General features: G+C 40.5%; 1 protein-coding gene across 1 annotated transcript; it reads left to right on the top strand.

The window, feature by feature from the left end:
• Window positions 1–13,238: 13,238 nt before the first annotated feature.
• On the top strand, window positions 13,239–13,790 carry LOC140871318 (uncharacterized). The gene has a single exon (XM_073273779.1). It carries the CDS (start codon window positions 13,239–13,241, stop codon window positions 13,788–13,790), a length of 552 nt encoding a protein of 183 aa, XP_073129880.1.
• The last annotated feature ends 5,802 nt before the right edge of the window (window positions 13,791–19,592 follow it).

Genomic DNA, 19,592 nt, shown 5'->3' with positions numbered 1-19,592 from the left:
ACTGCAATACAAGACTTTAAGTAGTTTCCATCGTTGGCATAATATTATTTCGACCATTATTATGAAATCTCGGTTGATATGTAAAGCACGGCGACCTTTTGGACATGAAAATGTCGTCTTCGTAATTCAAATAAAATTTGTTAAAACGCATGTGTATTTATTTTTTCTTTTTGAAAGTTGCTTATGCTTAATCTAATTATTTTTATAGGTTATGACAATCAGTAATGTTGTCCTTCAATGTAATGGAAAGTGGATACGGGATGAGCACGATGTTTTCAAATGGTCTTAACATGAAAGTTGTAAATGGGATTTAATCACAGTGGACGATGAGACATGCAATTTCGAATCTTTTAAGAATGAGGTTGTTAACATTCTGGATTTGGCATGTGATATTAACAGAACCAAATTCAGCTATTTGCCAATTGTTCCTAATTTCCATCCTCATCCCTTTTATATTAAGGATGATAGAACTCTGCGTGCGTACCTTTAATTTGGTGCCCCAGACAAGAGACCTGTGCTGAATGTTATGGTGGAAGAAGAGGAAGTGAACGTTGGACTGGACAATGAGGTGCATGCATTTGAAAGCACTCAACACCTCAGTAATGATAGCATGACATTTAATAACATCGCTAATTTTGAACAATCATTTGATGTTTGTGACAGATCGATGGATGAAAATATTGGGGGGATCAATCGTACTGGGAGGAATTTGTTGTTAGATGGATATGATACATGTGGCAATTGTAAAGTCGCTGATTGTGGTAGATCATGCAATGAAATGCGGGGTCTTGATGGTGAAGACGAGGATCGTGACAGATCGATGGATGTAAATATTGGGGGGTTGAATCGTAATGATGAATATTTTGATGGAGATTTTGTCATTCCTAACGAGAATGATAAGGAAAAAACTGAGAATGTAAACATGTCTTGTCCTGTGGGGGGGTTGAATCATAATGATGAATACTTTGGTGGAGATTTTGTCATTTCTAACGAGAATGATAAGGAAACAACTGAGAATGTCAACGTGTCTTGTCCTGTGGGGGGGTTGAATCATAATGACGAATACTTTGATGGATTTTTTGTCATTCCTAATGAGAATGATAAGGAAACAACTGAGAATTTAAAACGTGTCTTGTCCATTCGAACAACTTGAAGATACTTTAATTTTAGGAGAACCTTCATTACACCAGCAGCAATTAAGACGGTCTGAGTCCGAGCCGGAAGGGTATCTAAATGGATATCGGATCCGAAAGAGAATTCCGTTGGTAGATAGAGCTGAGTCATGTGGCAATGGTACCTACTCATTCCGTGATGGATCCAACATTTCTATTGGGAAGGTATTTTCCAATAAGGCAGAATTTCAGATTGAATTGTCCCGACTTGCAATAAAGTCATCTTTTGAGTTCAAAATAGTGAAATCTAAAAAGTCCGTGTATGATGTTCGATGTGCTGCTGATAGTTGTACTTGGAGAATTCGAGGTGCAAAGAAAGATCCACACTCAACATGTTTTAACGTTCGAACATATTGTAACATTCACACCTGTGACTTGATGCGCATGAGTATAAAAAATCGACAGACTACTTCTGGGTTAGTGTCAGCTGTGTTGCTAGAAAATTTCGGTGGTCAAAGGACTACACCTGTGCCAAAATCAATAATCACAATGATGCGTAATCAGGGAGTTCAAGTATCATACTTCAAGGCACGTAGAGGTAACGAACTGGCCCTTAACACCATGATGGGCGATTCTGTTGAGAATTTTAGGAAGTTGCCATCATTTTTGAAAATGGTTGAGAAAGTCAATTTTGGCAGTTTCACGGATTTAGAAGTCGATGAAGAAAAAAGATTTAAATACATGTTCTTGGCATATGGTGCATGTATTACGGGATACAAATTCATGAGAAAAGTTGTCTGCATTGATGGTACATTCTTGAAAGGAAAGTATGACGGTGTGCTACTTGTAGCAACCACACAGGACGGAAATCACCACCAATTTCCCATTGCATGGGGTGTTGTCGACAAGGAAAGCTCTGAGTCATGGTCTTGGTTTCTAAGCAGATTGAAAATCATAGTAGAGGACGACGACAAATTGGTGATAATATCAGATAGACACCAGGGCATCATAAATGCAGTTGCATCTTTATACAATCGTGCACATCATGTGTTTTGTATGTGGCACATGTCACAAAACATCAAAGGCAAGAGCAACAAAAAAAAGGGAGCTGCCGAGCTATTCATTCGGGTGGCAAAACCATACAAGGAAAGTGATTTTGATTCCTTGTATACAGAATTGAGAGAGAGATTTCCAGAGGTTGCTAAATATTTGGAGGATAACACTTCTCCCGAAAGGTGGTCTAGAGCGAAACAAACCGGGAACCGTTACTCCATCATGACCATGAATGGAGTGGAATCAATAAATGGTAAGTTGCGTGAGGAGAGGGAGCTTCCAATAATTGCATTATTGGAAGCACTGCAAAGAATCACATCAACCTAGAGAAGTAAATATCGTCAAGAAGGGGTTGCATCAACTACACATCTCACACCAGCGATAGAGTCGATCGTTCGTGAGAATTTCATCGTTTCTAGAAAATATGAAGTTATTGAAGCAACTGAGGGGAAGTATTGCATGTACGGTAGCACAAGCAATGAGTTAGTTGATTTACAGAGTAAATCTTGCACATGCCGTAAATTCGACATTGACAGGATTCCATGTTCACATGCCATTGCTGCTGCCTACAACGCAAATATTTCTGTTTATGAATTTTGTACAGATTATTACACCACACGTTATTGGTTAGAAGCATATACGGACCCTGTCTATCCAGTACCAGGTGAATGGACAGTGCAGGAGGAAATATTGGTGCTGCCGCCTCTAGTCATTCCCCGACGTGGACGGAAAAAAGTAAAAAGAATACCTTCAGTCAGGGAGTATGCCAGAAGACGTTGATTTTTAGTTTTATCACTCATTCAGCATGCAACGACCGATTAATGTATGGTGTCGACTGTTAATATTACCAACTCGACCGGTTTGTGTAGAGTTTTATTTCTCTTTTTCAATCGATCGTTATTCGTTACTAACGAAGCCTAATTCATCCAGGAGAGTCGGTTGGTATATAAAAAATATAAAATGGTACAAGTTTGTTAATAAAAAATATTTCTAGCTAAAATTCCACATAAACATAAATGAAAATTTTTACGGAAATCTGTTTTGTTGTTTTCAAACGTTAGGGTTTTTAATTCATCCAGGAGAGTCGGTTGGTATAAAAAAAATATAAAATGGTACAAGTTTGTTAATATAAAATATTGCTAGCTAAAATTCCACATAAACATAAATAAAAATTATTACGGAAATCTGTTTTGTTGTTTTCAAACGTTATGGTTTAGGGTTAAGGTGTAAAAAAACTGATTGCCTAAATAAAAGATATTACCAAGGAGCAACAACAATTCTTCTTAACTCGAATCCCAGTACTTCTTCTTCACCACCTATCTCGGCCTTCAAACGGTTTATTCGACGATCGAAAATAAAACATTGATGCCCAAGTCTTTGAAAGCCTTACATTGATTCATGAAATCATGAAATCATGCAAGATGAGATAGGCAATTTGGAATAAAAACCTAACGCAGCTGCCATCTTGAAGTGAACATGGCGGTAGCAGGCAGCGTTAGGACTCCTCTTGTATTATTAGGTAATACAGAGGATACGTAGGACTGCAATTAGGACTCCACTCATATTATTGTAGTCGGATGGAACTTGTAACCCAGGTTCGGTATCATCGGCAGAAATCCATACGGGGTGTGGAATGTCCAACATAATAAGTTGATCAACAACAATCATAGTGATAAAATATTAATTATTGTAATTTTGTATTCGAGAGAGGAGAAGAGTAGAAGAGTAGGTAAAAGACTAAGAAGGAGATGAAGAGATGGAAATTTTTTTAATAATGGTGAATATGAATATGAAAAATTAAACGCCTTTTATCTTTATTTATAAAAGAAGAAGATTGGGTGGGTGAGTGAATAATCATAATCCATACGGTTGAGCACTTTAGCTTTTGTTTCAAAATTGTCCCTACACATTAAAATTATAAATAATTAAATTTGAAATAGTCTACATATGTTATTATCATATATTTCTCAAATAATAATAATAATAATAATAATAATAATAATAATAATATTATTATTATTATTATTATATTATTTTATATACATGCGTTATGCTAGTAATAAATAATAATTATACTGCCAACTCTACCAACTCTAGGTCCACGCCTATAGTCTGCTCTACACTGCCAAATGATACTACTATCATTATAGTGCTCTAAAAGCCTTAACTAAGCTATTGCATACTCCTAGATATTTATAGGAAGCAAAAGCTATACCTTCGTCCGTCGTTATCCCTTTGATGTCGAGTGCCTCAAAACTAGACCACAGCTCCGCTACGACGCCTGGATCGCTATGCCACTTCCGGATTCCCCACGGGACACCTAGAATTCCCTAGATATGAGTTAGAAGGCTAAGGAATCGAGAGAGAAGAGGTGATTGGTGCACTTCAAAAATGAGCTCGGCACCCCTATTTATAGACGGAGTTCGGATCGTCCGAACTGGACTTTGGGTCGTCCAAAAACGTTCGGGTCATCCGAACTGGGCTTCGGGTGGTCCGAACCCGATATTACGTCATTGCTTACGTCAGCATGATGACGTCATCCATGACGACTTTCGGTAGCACGATCGGAGCGTCCGAACCACTCTTCGGACCGTCCGAACTCGGACTTTGGACCGTCCGAACTCACCAACGGAGCCTCCGAACCCGACTCAAGTAAATACGATTAGTTTCTTAATCTCTTCGTTTGGTTACGGGCCACTAAATTCTCCCCCACTTTAGATATTTTGTCCTCGAAATCCGATCTTAAGTACCGAATGTAAAACAACAATCCAAAAAATTCTTTATTCAAATCAAATGTTTACAGAGTTTACAACTGAATACAACTCAAACCGAAATTAAAACAACTCAGTATGGTCTTCACGCATCCTGTTCTCAAGTTCCCAAGTAGCTTCTTCAATGCCTCGGCGCTGCCACTGAACTAAAACCAGAGGAATGACTTTGTTCCGCAAAACCTTATCCTTATAATCCAGGATACGAATAGGTTTCTCAACATAGGTCAAATCCTTGCTCACCTGAACCTCAAACCGCTGCAGAATATGAGACTCATCCGCCACATACCGTCACAACTGAGATACGTGGAACACGTCGTGAATACTGGAAAGATGCGGTGGCAAAGCTAGTCGATAAGCCAAATTTCCAATGCTCTCTAAGATCTCAAACGGACCGATAAACCTAGGAGACAACTTGCCCTTAAGGCCAAATCTGAGAATTTTGCGAAAAGGTGACACTCTCAGAAACACTTTCTCCCCGACATCGAACTGCAAAGGCCTACGCTTAGTGTTAGCATAGCTGGCCTGACGATCCTGTGCAGTCTTAATCCGTTTCTTGATCTGATAAACAATGTCTATCGCCTGCTGGATAAACTCTGGTCCCTCAGCCTGTCTCTCCCCCAATTCTTCCCAAAAGAGTGGAGTACGACAACGTCGTCCGTACAACGCCTCAAAAGGTGCCATCCCAATACTAGTATGATAGCTGTTATTGTACGCGAACTCGATCAATGGCAAATGATCCTGCCAGGCTAAACCAAAATCCATGACGCACGCTCTAAGCATATCCTCCAAAGTACGGATAGTGCGCTCTGGCTGATCATCAGACTCCGGATGATAGGCAGTACTCAAACTGAGAGTAGTACCCATCGCACGCTGAACACTCCCCCAGCATCTAGAAGTAAACCTGGGGTGCCGATCGCTGACAATGCTCACAGGCACTCCATGAAGTCGAACGATCTCCTGAATGTACAACCGAGCCATACGATCCACATTGTACTCCCGGCTATAGGCAATGAAATGCGCTGACTTGGTGAGTCGGTCCACCACAACCCAGATAACATCACAGTTCCTCGGGGATACCGGCAAATGGGTCACAAAGTCCATTGTGATAAACTCCCATTTCCATTTAGGAATAGTTAGACTGTGAAGCAATCCTCCAGGTCGTCGGTGCTCTGCCTTGACCTGTTGACACACCAAACATCTCGAAACAAACTGATAAACACTGCGTTTCATTCCCTTCCACCAGAAACGAGTACATAGATCCTTGTACATCTTGTTGCTCCCAGGATGAATACTCAACTTAGTGAGATGCGCCTGAGACAAGATCTCCTCTCGAAACTCTACATCCTGCGGAATCACAAGCCTCTAGACAAACACAGAAAGCCATCTGATTGATAATGAAATCCAGACGAGCTACCCTCGTTAGCTAGACGAGCTAAACGCTGGGTCTTCGAATCAGACATCTGAGCATCTCGAATCCGCGAATACAAAGCTGGCTCAGATAATATCGCAAACATCTGGATACTCTGCATACCTTTCTTATGCTTGAAAGTATATCCTGAAGTACAACAGTCACTGATCGCACTAGACATCGAACAAGTCTGAAGTGGGGATAGTCGCACCTTGCGACTCAATGCATCAGCGGTGAGATTAGCAGCTTCCGGATGGTACTTAATCTCGCAATTATAGTCCTTAAGCAAGTCCATCCAATGTCTCTGCCTCATGTTCAACTCCGCCTGAGTTAACAAATACTTGAGACTCTTATGGTCGGTGAAGATCTCAAATTTCTCGCCATACAGATAATGACGCCAGATCTTCAAAGCGAACACAATGGCTGCTAATTCCAAATCATGGACTGGGTAGTTGTCCTCATGAAGCTTCAGCTGTCTAGAAGCGTATGCGATCACATGCCCATTCTGAGTCAGGACACAACCTAACCCCTGAAGAGAGGCATCCGTGTATACCACATACCCTCCAGATCCTGACGGTAATGCCAACACTGGCGCAGAAGTCAACCGCCGTCGAAGCTCATAGAAGTTCTCCTCACACTCGGAGGACCACTCGAAATCCACACCCTTGCGGGTAAGTTGCGTCAAAGGTCGAGCTAGCTGAGAGAAATTCAGAATGAAGCGACGATAATAACCTGCTAGACCCAGAAAACTACGGATCTCAGCAACCGTCGTCGGACGCGACCAATTAAGCACCGCCTCAATCTTGCTTGGATCAACAAAAATCCCCTCCCTGGATATGATATGGCCAAGAAAGACCACTCGATCCATCCAGAACTCACACTTGCTCAGCTTGGCGTAAAACTGCTCATCTCAAAGAGTCTGCAGTACCAACCGCAAGTGAGAAACATGCTCTTCCATATTACGCAAATACACCAAGATGTCGTCAATAAAGACCACGACTAACTTGTCCAAATACTCCCTGAAGACACGGTTCATCAGATACATGAATATAGCCGGCGCATTAGTCAAACCAAATGGCATCACTAAAAACTCGTAATGCCCATAGCGAGTATGGAATGCAGTCTTGGCTATATCCTGATCTCGGACTCTTAACTGATGATACCCAGATCTCAAGTCAATCTTGGAGTAAACTGAAGTGCCCTGCAGCTAATCAAACAAGTCATCAATACGAGGCAATGGATACTTGTTCTTCACAGTGACTCGATTCAGCTGCCGATAGTCAATGCACAACCGCATAGACCCATCCTTCTTCTTTACAAAAAGATCAGGGGGTCCCCAAGGAGATACACTAGGACGAATGTACCCCTTGTCCAAAAGCTCCTGTAGCTGATTCTTCAACTCACGCATCTCTGACGGAGCCAGATGATACGGTGCTCGAGAAATAGGTGAAGTACCCGACATCAACTCTATGCCAAACTCGACTTCCCTAACAGGAGGAAAACCCGGAATCTCATCAGAAGAAACATCTGGAAATTCATCTACAACAGGAATACTCTCTATCCCAATGCTCTTAGCGGACAAATCAACTGCATAGATAAGGTAGCCTTCCCCACCAGACTCTAGAGCTCGACAGGCTCTCAAAGCTGATACCAAAGGCATCGGGGGTCGCGCTCCCTCTTCATAGAAAAACCAGCTATCACTCCCCTCTGGATGAAAACGTACTAATCTTTGATAGCAGTCCACTGAAGCTCGATAGGTAGTCAACATATCTATTCCTAGAATGCAATCAAAGTCGTCCATTGCAAGAACCATGAGATTTTCTAACAGAATGTTCCCTTCGAACTCTAAAGGGCAACCCATCACTAGACGCTTAGCCAAAGCAGACTGACCCATCGGGATAGAAACAGACATCACTACGTCTAGTGCAATGCATGGTAACTTATGCCTCTTAACAAAACATGCAGAAATGAAGGAATGAGATGCACCAGTGTCAATAAGTACAAGAGCAGATATACCATAAAGCAGAAATGTACCTGCGATGACTTTCTCATTCTCCTCCACTGCCTGATCATGTCTCAGGGCAAACACTTGGCCAGAAGCTCGTGGCCTCAAATGAGAACTCCCAGCTGGCTGTCCCTGCGACCTCTGCTGAACGGTGGCCTGAGAACCAGATCCTGAACCAGAACCAGAACCGCCTCCCCTAGATAGTGGGCAATCCCTCCGGATATGACCAGTCTCTCCACAATGGAAACAAGCTCCAAAAGCTCTACGACACTTGTCGGATGGATGATTCTTCCCACAATGATCACACTTGTCCTTCTTACCGAAATGAACAACACCAGCAGAGCCAGAGGAAGAAGAAGTAGATCCAGACTTCTTGAAAGATTGGGCATGGGGACCCAAAGAACTAGCAGTTCTCGACTGAGAGAAAGACCTGTTTCGCTGAATGCTATCCTCCGCCTGGTGACAACGGCTCACCAAACCCTCGTAGGACATGTCGTAGCCAACCGCCACACGGTCATGGATCTTAGGGTTAAGGCCCTGAAGGAACATATTATACTTCATCTCGAAGCTGTCGGCAATCTCGGGGCAATAGGATAGTAGATCAAAGAACTTCTGCTGATACTCATCAATAGACATGGCTCCTTGTTGCAGACTCAGTAGCTTGCCCACCTTCGACTGACGGAGTGCAGGAGGAAAATACAGCTTTTAAAAAGCTGTGCGGAACTCGCCCCAGGTGGCCACTCCTCTCGCCGCAACAAAAAGGTGCAGAAGTAAACCTCCACCACCTGCGCACACGTCCATCCAAAAGATAACCTAGGGTCTCAATCTTCTGCTCCTCGGTGCATTAGAAAGTCTGAAAAGTCATCTCCATGTGGTCTAACCAGTTCTCCGCATCCTCCGGAGACTCACCTCCAACCAAGGGCTTAGGCCCCATCTGCAAGAATCGACGTACACTGAAATGTTCCTCATCTCGATGACGATGGCGGCGTTCCCGACGAGGCTCCCGGTCGGCATCACCCCAACGCCCACCAATACTGCCATGAGAAATCTGGTCGTCACGATCTACCATCTACAAAATTAACCTAACGGTTATTTTTATGTAGAATCTAAATCCCAAGAATACTTTGCATGCTTTGATACCATAAATGTAGTTACCCTTACCTGGATCACCTACTAAACATAACTTAGGCATGCAATTAACTTAATTAAATAGATATCAGAATAAACTGCGAAAACATTACTAAAATTACAATCCCAAGGCAAGGAATCTGTAAATATCCAAATATTATACAACCAGATCGAACAACTGAATCAATCTAATAACAACAAAATAAAATCTAGGCGAAGCTCCAGCTGGCCAACAAATGCCTAGCCCCTCTTGGATCCACCCGCCTCATCCAATCGCAAACCTGCCCCATGGAATAGGGTGTCCAAAAATATAGAGTACGAGACGTGAGCATAAAATGCTCATTACATGAGTATGAGTATACATGCATGCAAAGTGAACTCCCTATAACTCGAGGTCAAGGATCAGATAACAAAGACAGACCGGGCCTACTATGTAGCACGCTGTGCCGTCGCTTCAGGAGGTGGCTCCCATACCATAATACCAGTGGATATGCCGGACCCAAATCGATGGAAGTCCAACCACTAACAGGATAGGGAAAAACCCTACTAACAGACATCTCGAAGGAGATAGCTCAGTATGCAAATGAATGCAGCATAAATCAATGACATATAAACCATGCAGTCACATAATACATGCATACTCAGTCAGGATATCTCGAACAGTATTTTCGTACCTCAAATCAGTGCAAGCTGTACCAACTCTAGGTCCACGCCTATAGTCTGCTCTACACTGCCAAATGATACTACTATCATTATAGTGCTCTAAAAGCCTTAACTAAGCTATTGCATACTCCTAGATATTTATAGGAAGCAAAAGCTATACCTTCGTCCGTCGTTAGCCCTTTGATGTCGAGTGCCTCAAAACTAGGCCACAGCTTCGCTAAGACGCCTGGATCGCTATGCCACTTCCGGATTCCCCACGGGACGCCTAGAATTCCCTAGATATGAGTTAGAAGGATAAGGAATCGAGAGAGAAGAGGTGATTGGTCCACTTCAAAAATGAGCTCGGCACCCCCTATTTATAGACGGTGTTCGGATCGTCCGAACTGGACTTCGGGTCGTCCGAACACGTTCGGGTTGTCCGAACTGGGCTTCGGGTCGTCCGAACCCGATATTACATCATTCCTTACGTCAGCATGATGATGTCATCCATGACGATTGTCGGCAGCATGATTGGAGCGTCCGAACCACTCTTCGGACCGTCCGAACTCGGACTTCGGACCGTCCAAACTCACCAACGCAGCCTCCGAACCCGACTCAAGTAAATACGATTAGTTCCTTAATCTCTTCGTTTGGTTACGGGCCACTACATATACCCTCCAATATCGACTGATTTTTGAATCATTTCGACTGCTCTTTCTAGCATATAGACTGCAATACAAGACTTTAAGTAGTTTCCATCGTTGGCATAATATTATTTCGACCATTATTATGAAATCTCGGTTGATATGTAAAGCACGGCGACCTTTTGGACATGAAAATGTCGTCTTCGTAATTCAAATAAAATTTGTTAAAACGCATGTGTATTTATTTTTTCTTTTTGAAAGTTGCTTATGCTTAATCTAATTATTTTTATAGGTTATGACAATCAGTAATGTTGTCCTTCCGTGTAATGGAAAGTGGATACGGGATGAGCACGATGTTTTCAAATGGTCTTAACATGAAAGTTGTAAATGGGATTTAATCACAGTGGACGATGAGACATGCAATTTCGAATCTTTTAAGAATGAGGTTGTTAACATTCTGGATTTGGCATGTGATATTAACAGAACCAAATTCAGCTATTTGCCAATTGTTCCTAATTTCCATCCTCATCCCTTTTATATTAAGGATGATAGAACTCTGCGTGCGTACCTTTAATTTGGTGCCCCAGACAAGAGACCTGTGCTGAATGTTATGGTGGAAGAAGAGGAAGTGAACGTTGGACTGGACAATGAGGTGCATGCATTTGAAAGCACTCAACACCTCAGTAATGATAGCATGACATTTAATAACATCGCTAATTTTGAACAATCATTTGATGTTTGTGACAGATCGATGGATGAAAATATTGGGGGGATCAATCGTACTGGGAGGAATTTGTTGTTAGATGGATATGATACATGTGGCAATTGTAAAGTCGCTGATTGTGGTAGATCATGCAATGAAATGCGGGGTCTTGATGGTGAAGACGAGGATCGTGACAGATCGATGGATGTAAATATTGGGGGGTTGAATCGTAATGACGAATATTTCGATGGAGATTTTGTCATTCCTAACGAGAATGATAAGGAAAAAACTGAGAATGTAAACATGTCTTGTCCTGTGGGGGGGTTGAATCATAATGATGAATACTTTGGTGGAGATTTTGTCATTCCTAACGAGAATGATAAGGAAACAACTGAGAATGTCAACGTGTCTTGTCCTGTGGGGGGGTTGAATCATAATGACGAATACTTTGATGGATTTTTTGTCATTCCTAATGAGAATGATAAGGAAACAACTGAGAATTTAAACGTGTCTTGTCCATTCGAACAACTTGAAGATACTTTAATTTTAGGAGAACCTTCATTACACCAGCAGCAATTAAGACGGTCTGAGTCCGAGCCGGAAGGGTATCTAAATGGATATCGGATCCGAAAGAGAATTCCGTTGGTAGATAGAGCTGAGTCATGTGGCAATGGTACCTACTCATTCCGTGATGGATCCAACATTTCTATTGGGAAGGTATTTTCCAATAAGGCAGAATTTCAGATTGAATTGTCCCGACTTGCAATAAAGTCATCTTTTGAGTTCAAAATAGTGAAATCTAAAAAGTCCGTGTATGATGTTCGATGTGCTGCTGATAGTTGTACTTGGAGAATTCGAGGTGCAAAGAAAGATCCACACTCAACATGTTTTAACGTTCGAACATATTGTAACATTCACACCTGTGACTTGATGCGCATGAGTATAAAAAATCGACAGACTACTTCTGGGTTAGTGTCAGCTGTGTTGCTAGAAAATTTCGGTGGTCAAAGGACTACACCTGTGCCAAAATCAATAATCACAATGATGCGTAATCAGGGAGTTCAAGTATCATACTTCAAGGCACGTAGAGGTAACGAACTGGCCCTTAACACCATGATGGGCGATTCTGTTGAGAATTTTAGGAAGTTGCCATCATTTTTGAAAATGGTTGAGAAAGTAAATTTTGGCAGTTTCACGGATTTAGAAGTCGATGAAGAAAAAAGATTTAAATACATGTTCTTGGCATATGGTGCATGTATTACGGGATACAAATTCATGAGAAAAGTTGTCTGCATTGATGGTACATTCTTGAAAGGAAAGTATGACGGTGTGCTACTTGTAGCAACCACACAGGACGGAAATCACCACCAATTTCCCATTGCATGGGGTGTTGTCGACAAGGAAAGCTCTGAGTCATGGTCTTGGTTTCTAAGCAGATTGAAAATCATAGTAGAGGACGACGACAAATTGGTGATAATATCAGATAGACACCAGGGCATCATAAATGCAGTTGCATCTTTATACAATCGTGCACATCATGTGTTTTGTATGTGGCACATGTCACAAAACATCAAAGGCAAGAGCAACAAAAAAAAGGGAGCTGCCGAGCTATTCATTCGGGTGGCAAAACCATACAAGGAAAGTGATTTTGATTCCTTGTATACAGAATTGAGAGAGAGATTTCCAGAGGTTGCTAATATTTGGAGGATAACACTTCTCCCGAAAGGTGGTCTAGAGCGAAACAAACCGGGAACCGTTACTCCATCATGACCATGAATGGAGTGGAATCAATAAATGGTAAGTTGCGTGAGGAGAGGGAGCTTCCAATAATTGCATTATTGGAAGCACTGCAAAGAATCACATCAACCTGGAGAAGTAAATATCGTCAAGAAGGGGTTGCATCAACTACACATCTCACACCAGCAATAGAGTCGATCGTTCGTGAGAATTTCATCGTTTCTAGAAAATATGAAGTTATTGAAGCAACTGAGGGGAAGTATTGCATGTACGGTAGCACAAGCAACGAGTTAGTTGATTTACAGAGTAAATCTTGCACATGCCGTAAATTCGACATTGACAGGATTCCATGTTCACATGCCATTGCTGCTGCCTACAACGCAAATATTTCTGTTTATGAATTTTGTACAGATTATTACACCACACGTTATTGGTTAGAAGCATATACGGACCCTGTCTATCCAGTACCAGGTGAATGGACAGTGCAGGAGGAAATATTGGTGCTGCCGCCTCTAGTCATTCCCCGACGTGGACGGAAAAAAGTAAAAAGAATACCTTCAGTCAGGGAGTATGCCAGAAGACGTTGATTTTTAGTTTTATCACTCATTCAGCATGCAACGACCGATTAATGTATGGTGTCGACTGTTAATATTACCAACTCGACCGGTTTGTGTAGAGTTTTATTTCTCTTTTTCAATCGATCGTTATTCGTTACTAACGAAGCCTAATTCATCCAGGAGAGTCGGTTGGTATATAAAAAATATAAAATGGTACAAGTTTGTTAATAAAAAATATTTCTAGCTAAAATTCCACATAAACATAAATGAAAATTATTACGGAAATCTGTTTTGTTGTTTTCAAACGTTAGGGTTTTTAATTCATCCAGGAGAGTCGGTTGGTATAAAAAAAATATAAAATGGTACAAGTTTGTTAATATAAAATATTGCTAGCTAAAATTCCACATAAACATAAATGAAAATTATTACGGAAATCTGTTTTGTTGTTTTCAAACGTTATGGTTTAGGGTTAAGGTGTAAAAAAACTGATTGCCTAAATAAAAGATATTACCAAGGAGCAACAACAATTCTTCTTAACTCGAATCCCAGTACTTCTTCTTCACCACCTATCTCGGCCTTCAAACGGTTTATTCGACGATCGAAAATAAAACATTGATGCCCAAGTCTTTGAAAGCCTTACATTGATTCATGAAATCATGAAATCATGCAAGATGAGATAGGCAATTTGGAATAAAAACCTAACGCAGCTGCCATCTTGAAGTGAACATGGCGGTAGCAGGCAGCGTTAGGACTCCTCTTGTATTATTAGGTAATACAGAGGATACGTAGGACTGCAATTAGGACTCCACTCATATTATTATTGTAGTCGGATGGAACTTGTAACCCAGGTTCGGTATCATCGGCAGAAATCCATACGGGGTGTGGAATGTCCAACATAATAAGTTGATCAACAACAATCATAGTGATAAAATATTAATTATTGTAATTTTGTATTCGAGAGAGGAGAAGAGTAGAAGAGTAGGTAGAAGACGAAGAAGGAGATGAAGAGATGGAATTTTTTTTAATAATGGTGAATATGAATATGAAAAATTAAACGCCTTTTATCTTTATTTATAAAAGAAGAAGATTGGGTGGGTGAGTGAATAATCATAATCCATACGGTTGAGCACTTTAGCTTTTGTTTCAAAATTGTCCCTACACATTAAAATTATAAATAATTAAATTTGAAATAGTCTACATATGTTATTATCATATATTTCTCAAATAATAATAATAATAATAATAATAATAATAATAATAATAATAATAATAATAATATTATTATTATTATTATATTATTTTATATACATGCGTTATGCTAGTAATAAATAATAATTATAGCCCCTTATAATCGCCGAATGAATTGAATTATTCCCACATATCGGGTCACGGGTGAGAATGAATCAAATTCCTTTTTCTTGGAATGTGTATCCGAAGAAGACAGATAGATTTCGATTCCCGTGAAATTAGTCTTGAGAGTAGCATGGTCGAACAGTCAAGTCTTTTGGGGTCCCAATCCCATATATATATATATATATATTTTTGCTATATAAATAGCCATGAAGTTGCGTTCGATAATTATTATTAATTATTAGTCGAATAAAATTCCGAAATAAATGTATTTATTGCTAGTTGTTAGTGACCATTATTATGAGAAGAATACAAGAGGTGTCCTAAACTTTGCTGGATCTATATCCCTGAAAGCTCCCTTTTGTCTATCTTTCTTGTCGCCAAATGTGAATCCAACATTTTACAACCAGAAAGTGATTGGTTTAACATTTTACAACGAGAAAGTGATTGGTTGTTCTCCTCAATATTTTTGGAAAGCACCCTTCTCTCCGGGGGAGTGAACGAGAAGGTGATTTGGAAGGTAATTTAGACTTTTGGAGTTTTTCAATTTTGTGTTTCATTTTCCATATATATATTTTGAATTATTATTTTCCCTTGTCATGTAATCTATGTTTTCGATTATTTGTATTTAGTAAATAGACAATATCATATTGATGTTTGACAATGTACTTATCCTTACAATTAAATTGTAAATGTAATTATTATAAAAATAACATTTTTATTCAGCTTCGAGATAATCAAGCATTCAATATAACATTCCAATCCAATAACACAAAGTAAACAAAATGAAAATCAACCATGAACCAGCAAGCAAGGACTTCAACTTTCGGTTATCTTTTTCAGCTTTTTTCTTGTAATCTTCGAGCACAGCCAGTTTCCATTTCAACTCGGGAATTATAGTCATCGCCCTACGACACATCGACGGATCTTCCCATGCGAAGAAATTACATCCACCACTCTGCCACGGTAAGGGAGGGTATAGGACCAAAAAAAATTAGAACAATATAATGAGCAATAAATTATAAGAAATAAAGATAATCCCCTAAAAGTGAAAAAAATTAAAACAGGACTTTCACCCTCCAATTTTTGCATCCATGGAACCTCCGACCTGGATTATCACTGGTCCAAGAAACCCTCAAATTTGCTCGTAGTCCACATTGACAGATATCATTCCCCCTTGAGAAACTGAGGACATCGCGATCCTTGGAAGATAATGTATGATTTGGGAAGGTTGGAAAATTTATAAAATGATAAGAAAAATTTGAAGTATTTAGAAATGGGTCGAATTATGAAATAAATATATAGCCCGAAAAATGAAATTTAAAGCTCAACGTAAATGGGTCGACAAGCAAATATATTCGGTCGATCAATCATTATATTCGGTCGGACAGCGGTCGAGATGGTAGCGTGGGCATCCTCGGTGTTTAATATGGGTCAAATCATGTTGTATCACATTATATTGAATAGGTTCTGGTCGCACATGATTATTCCAGTCTTAATCCAATGGTGAGAACGATACTTTCTTCTCTACCAAATGTCTCACTAATCTTAATCTTACATTATGATAGAGAGATAATCATGTTTATAAATTCGAATAATCACAATCATAACCTTTGAAATAATATGATACAATCTCCATGGAACAAATTTCATAATAATGGAATTTAGGGTTTAGGGTTTAGCATTATTTGGGGTTTAGGGTGTCTTATTGCGGGTTCGGTGAAACCCGACAATTTCAAGCGCGCATTCCCAAAAAGACACGCTACTGAATCTGGGTTCGATTCTTTATCGCTATTTTACTTTCGCGGTATTCGAGGTTATATAGCAAAGTAAATTGCAAATATTTACAGGATTGTCACGTGGCCTTCTCATAAATATCAATCTATCACGTCAAATATCAAGTTTTTAACAGTCGACAGCCAAATAATGATCAGTCGCCTATTACATAGACGCCGACTGGTTAATAACATATACATATTACATAATACTGTAATCTTAATCATAATCGTAAGCAATAACGTTATTCATAATCATAACCCAATTGGTTTAGTTGAATAACCAAATTTATTTTTATATGATGGTTTTCCATAAAAATTAAAATAAAAAAAAACATATATACTTTCTCTCAAGCAGGACAAATAAATATATATATACTTTCTCTCAAGTTTTTAGAAAAATTTTAGCATATCTCTGATTATTGAATTGTATCGTAATCTCAGATAAAATTGCATATGGTATTTTATTCTTGAGGCCGATGCTTGTTAGATATGAGAGGTCAGAGGACTATGGTTAAGCACATACAAATGTTGGGGAAATAGGAGTCAAAACAGAGCCTTTTTAAAGCTCAACGTAAATGGGTCGGCAAGCAAATATATTCGGTCGATCAATCATTATATTCGGTCGGACAGCGGTCGAGACGATAGCGTGGGCATCCTCAGTGTTTAATATGGGTCAAATCATGTTGTATCACATTATATTGAATAGGTTCTGGTCGCACATGATTATTCCAGTCTTAATCCAATGGTGAGAACGATACTTTCTTCTCTACCAAATGTCGCACTAATCTCAATCTTACATTATGATAGGGAGGTAATCATGTTTATAAATTCGAATAATCACAATCATAACCTTTGAAATAATATGATAGAATCTCCATGGAACAAATTTCATAATCATGGAATTTAGGGTTTAGGGTTTTTTTTTAATTTTTTTTTTGGAAGGAAACACCGCCGGAAGCGGGGGGGGGGGGGGGGTGGGGTTAGGCAGACCCCTACCTGTATATATAAACATAAAAAAGCGATACAAATAAAACCTAACGGAGGAGGGGGACTAGGCCAAGACCTCCCCAAAAGGCTATACAAAAGTAATAGTAACATCAGAACAGCTAGGGTATCGGAAAAAATACAACCAGAACATCCCTAGGAAATAAGTAAATATAGACAATATCAATGACAGCTAACTAAGTCATCGTCAGCAGTCGACCTGTGCAGTAAAAAGCTAGAAGAGATCCACAACTCAAGGCCAGCAAAATTAAAATCCGAAACTGACACGCGAAAAATGGCTGGCACCATCCAGAGCTGAACAAAAGATCAAAGCTACGCTAGAAATATGTCCAAAAGTCCCGATCAGCTAGGAAGTCACTATACATCAGAGGCCGCCAGAAAAAAGGAGGAGCGACCGCAAACCAACAGACCGGAGCAAAATATCAGGAAAATGGCGAAGGAAACTCAAGCCATATCCAAAAGCCCAAGAATACTGGAAATCCAAAAAACAAGGGGCGCAAGAGGCCGCCCACAAAACAACCATCTAGCAGCAAGAACCAGGCAAGGGGAACCACAGTGAACGCATGGCAAATTCATCTCCCTGAAGAAGCAAAGCGAGTGACAGGGAAACAACCTAACTCCAAAAAACTCCGGAAAAGGGCCGGAGAGTTGTACCTGCAAAGAAAAATATATATAGCTACATATATAAATAACTCTAGGCGAGCCTAGAGGAAAAGAAGGTGGAATAAAAAGAAGCCCAAGAGAAGCGGCGAAAAGGGAGCAAAAATCTCTAGGTGAACCTAGATCTAAGGTAAGGGAGCCCAGATAAATCAGAACGGGCCAAAGAAGCGATGGGAGTGGTTAAAGGAAAACCAATCTCCAACAAACACTGCCTATGATCATGAGCCTGCCGCGCCAACGCATCCGCAACCGAATTCCCTTCCCGATAGATATGCGAGAAATGAACCGGCCTATTCCGCACCAAAACACGCGTCCTCGAAACAATATGATCCAAATCCCAACGACATCTCCGAGATCTAAGAATCTGAATGGAAATCTGGGAATTGGTCTCAATCCAAAGGAGAAAAAGGCTAAGGTCAGAACAGAGAAGAATACCCCTCCAAACCGCCCAAAGTTCTGCACGGACATTGGACCCCAAACCAATGAACTCACTAAAAAACACCAAGACCCTACCAGAAGAATCCCGGACAACCCCTCCCACAGACGAATCGCCCGGGTTACCTCTCGAGCTCCCATCCACATTGAGCTTGAAGGACCCAGGATGAGGCCTCGGCCAACGGATGATGGCATTCTTGTGAATCCGTTGGAGGCCGACCGAGATGCCCATCTTCCTCGCAGCCTGCATAGCCCCCAGCCAAAGACGGGGCTTGATAACAGTTGCGGAATGGGCAAGTCTCAAATAAGACAAAATTTGGAACTTAACCGTCTCCGCAGAGGAGGGTAAGTGACGGTGCTTAGCATCATTGCGTGAAGTCCAAAGGAACCAAAGCACGACAAAAGGGAAGAATTCCCTTACATTACCCCCCGGAGACCACTCGCGACCCCTTTTCCAAGCACTAAGAAACAGACTGAAGTTCTCAGTGATAGGGATGCGAAATCTGAAGATAGCCCCAAAGAAATGCCACACAGAGCGGGCGATGGGACCATCGATGAAAATGTGCGTGAATGTCTCCAACATCTCATAGCACTGGCACTTGGA

Source organism: Henckelia pumila, chromosome 1 (assembly GCF_033568475.1).
Source record: "Henckelia pumila isolate YLH828 chromosome 1, ASM3356847v2, whole genome shotgun sequence".
NCBI classification, from domain to species: Eukaryota; Viridiplantae; Streptophyta; class Magnoliopsida; order Lamiales; family Gesneriaceae; genus Henckelia; species Henckelia pumila.
This window is presented reverse-complemented; position numbering and strand designations above follow the sequence as displayed.

Bases quoted from the DNA above. Each gene is read 5' to 3' on its own strand.
- LOC140871318 (XM_073273779.1), top strand. From the start codon at position 13,239: ATGAATGGAGTGGAATCAATAAATGGTAAGTTGCGTGAGGAGAGGGAG.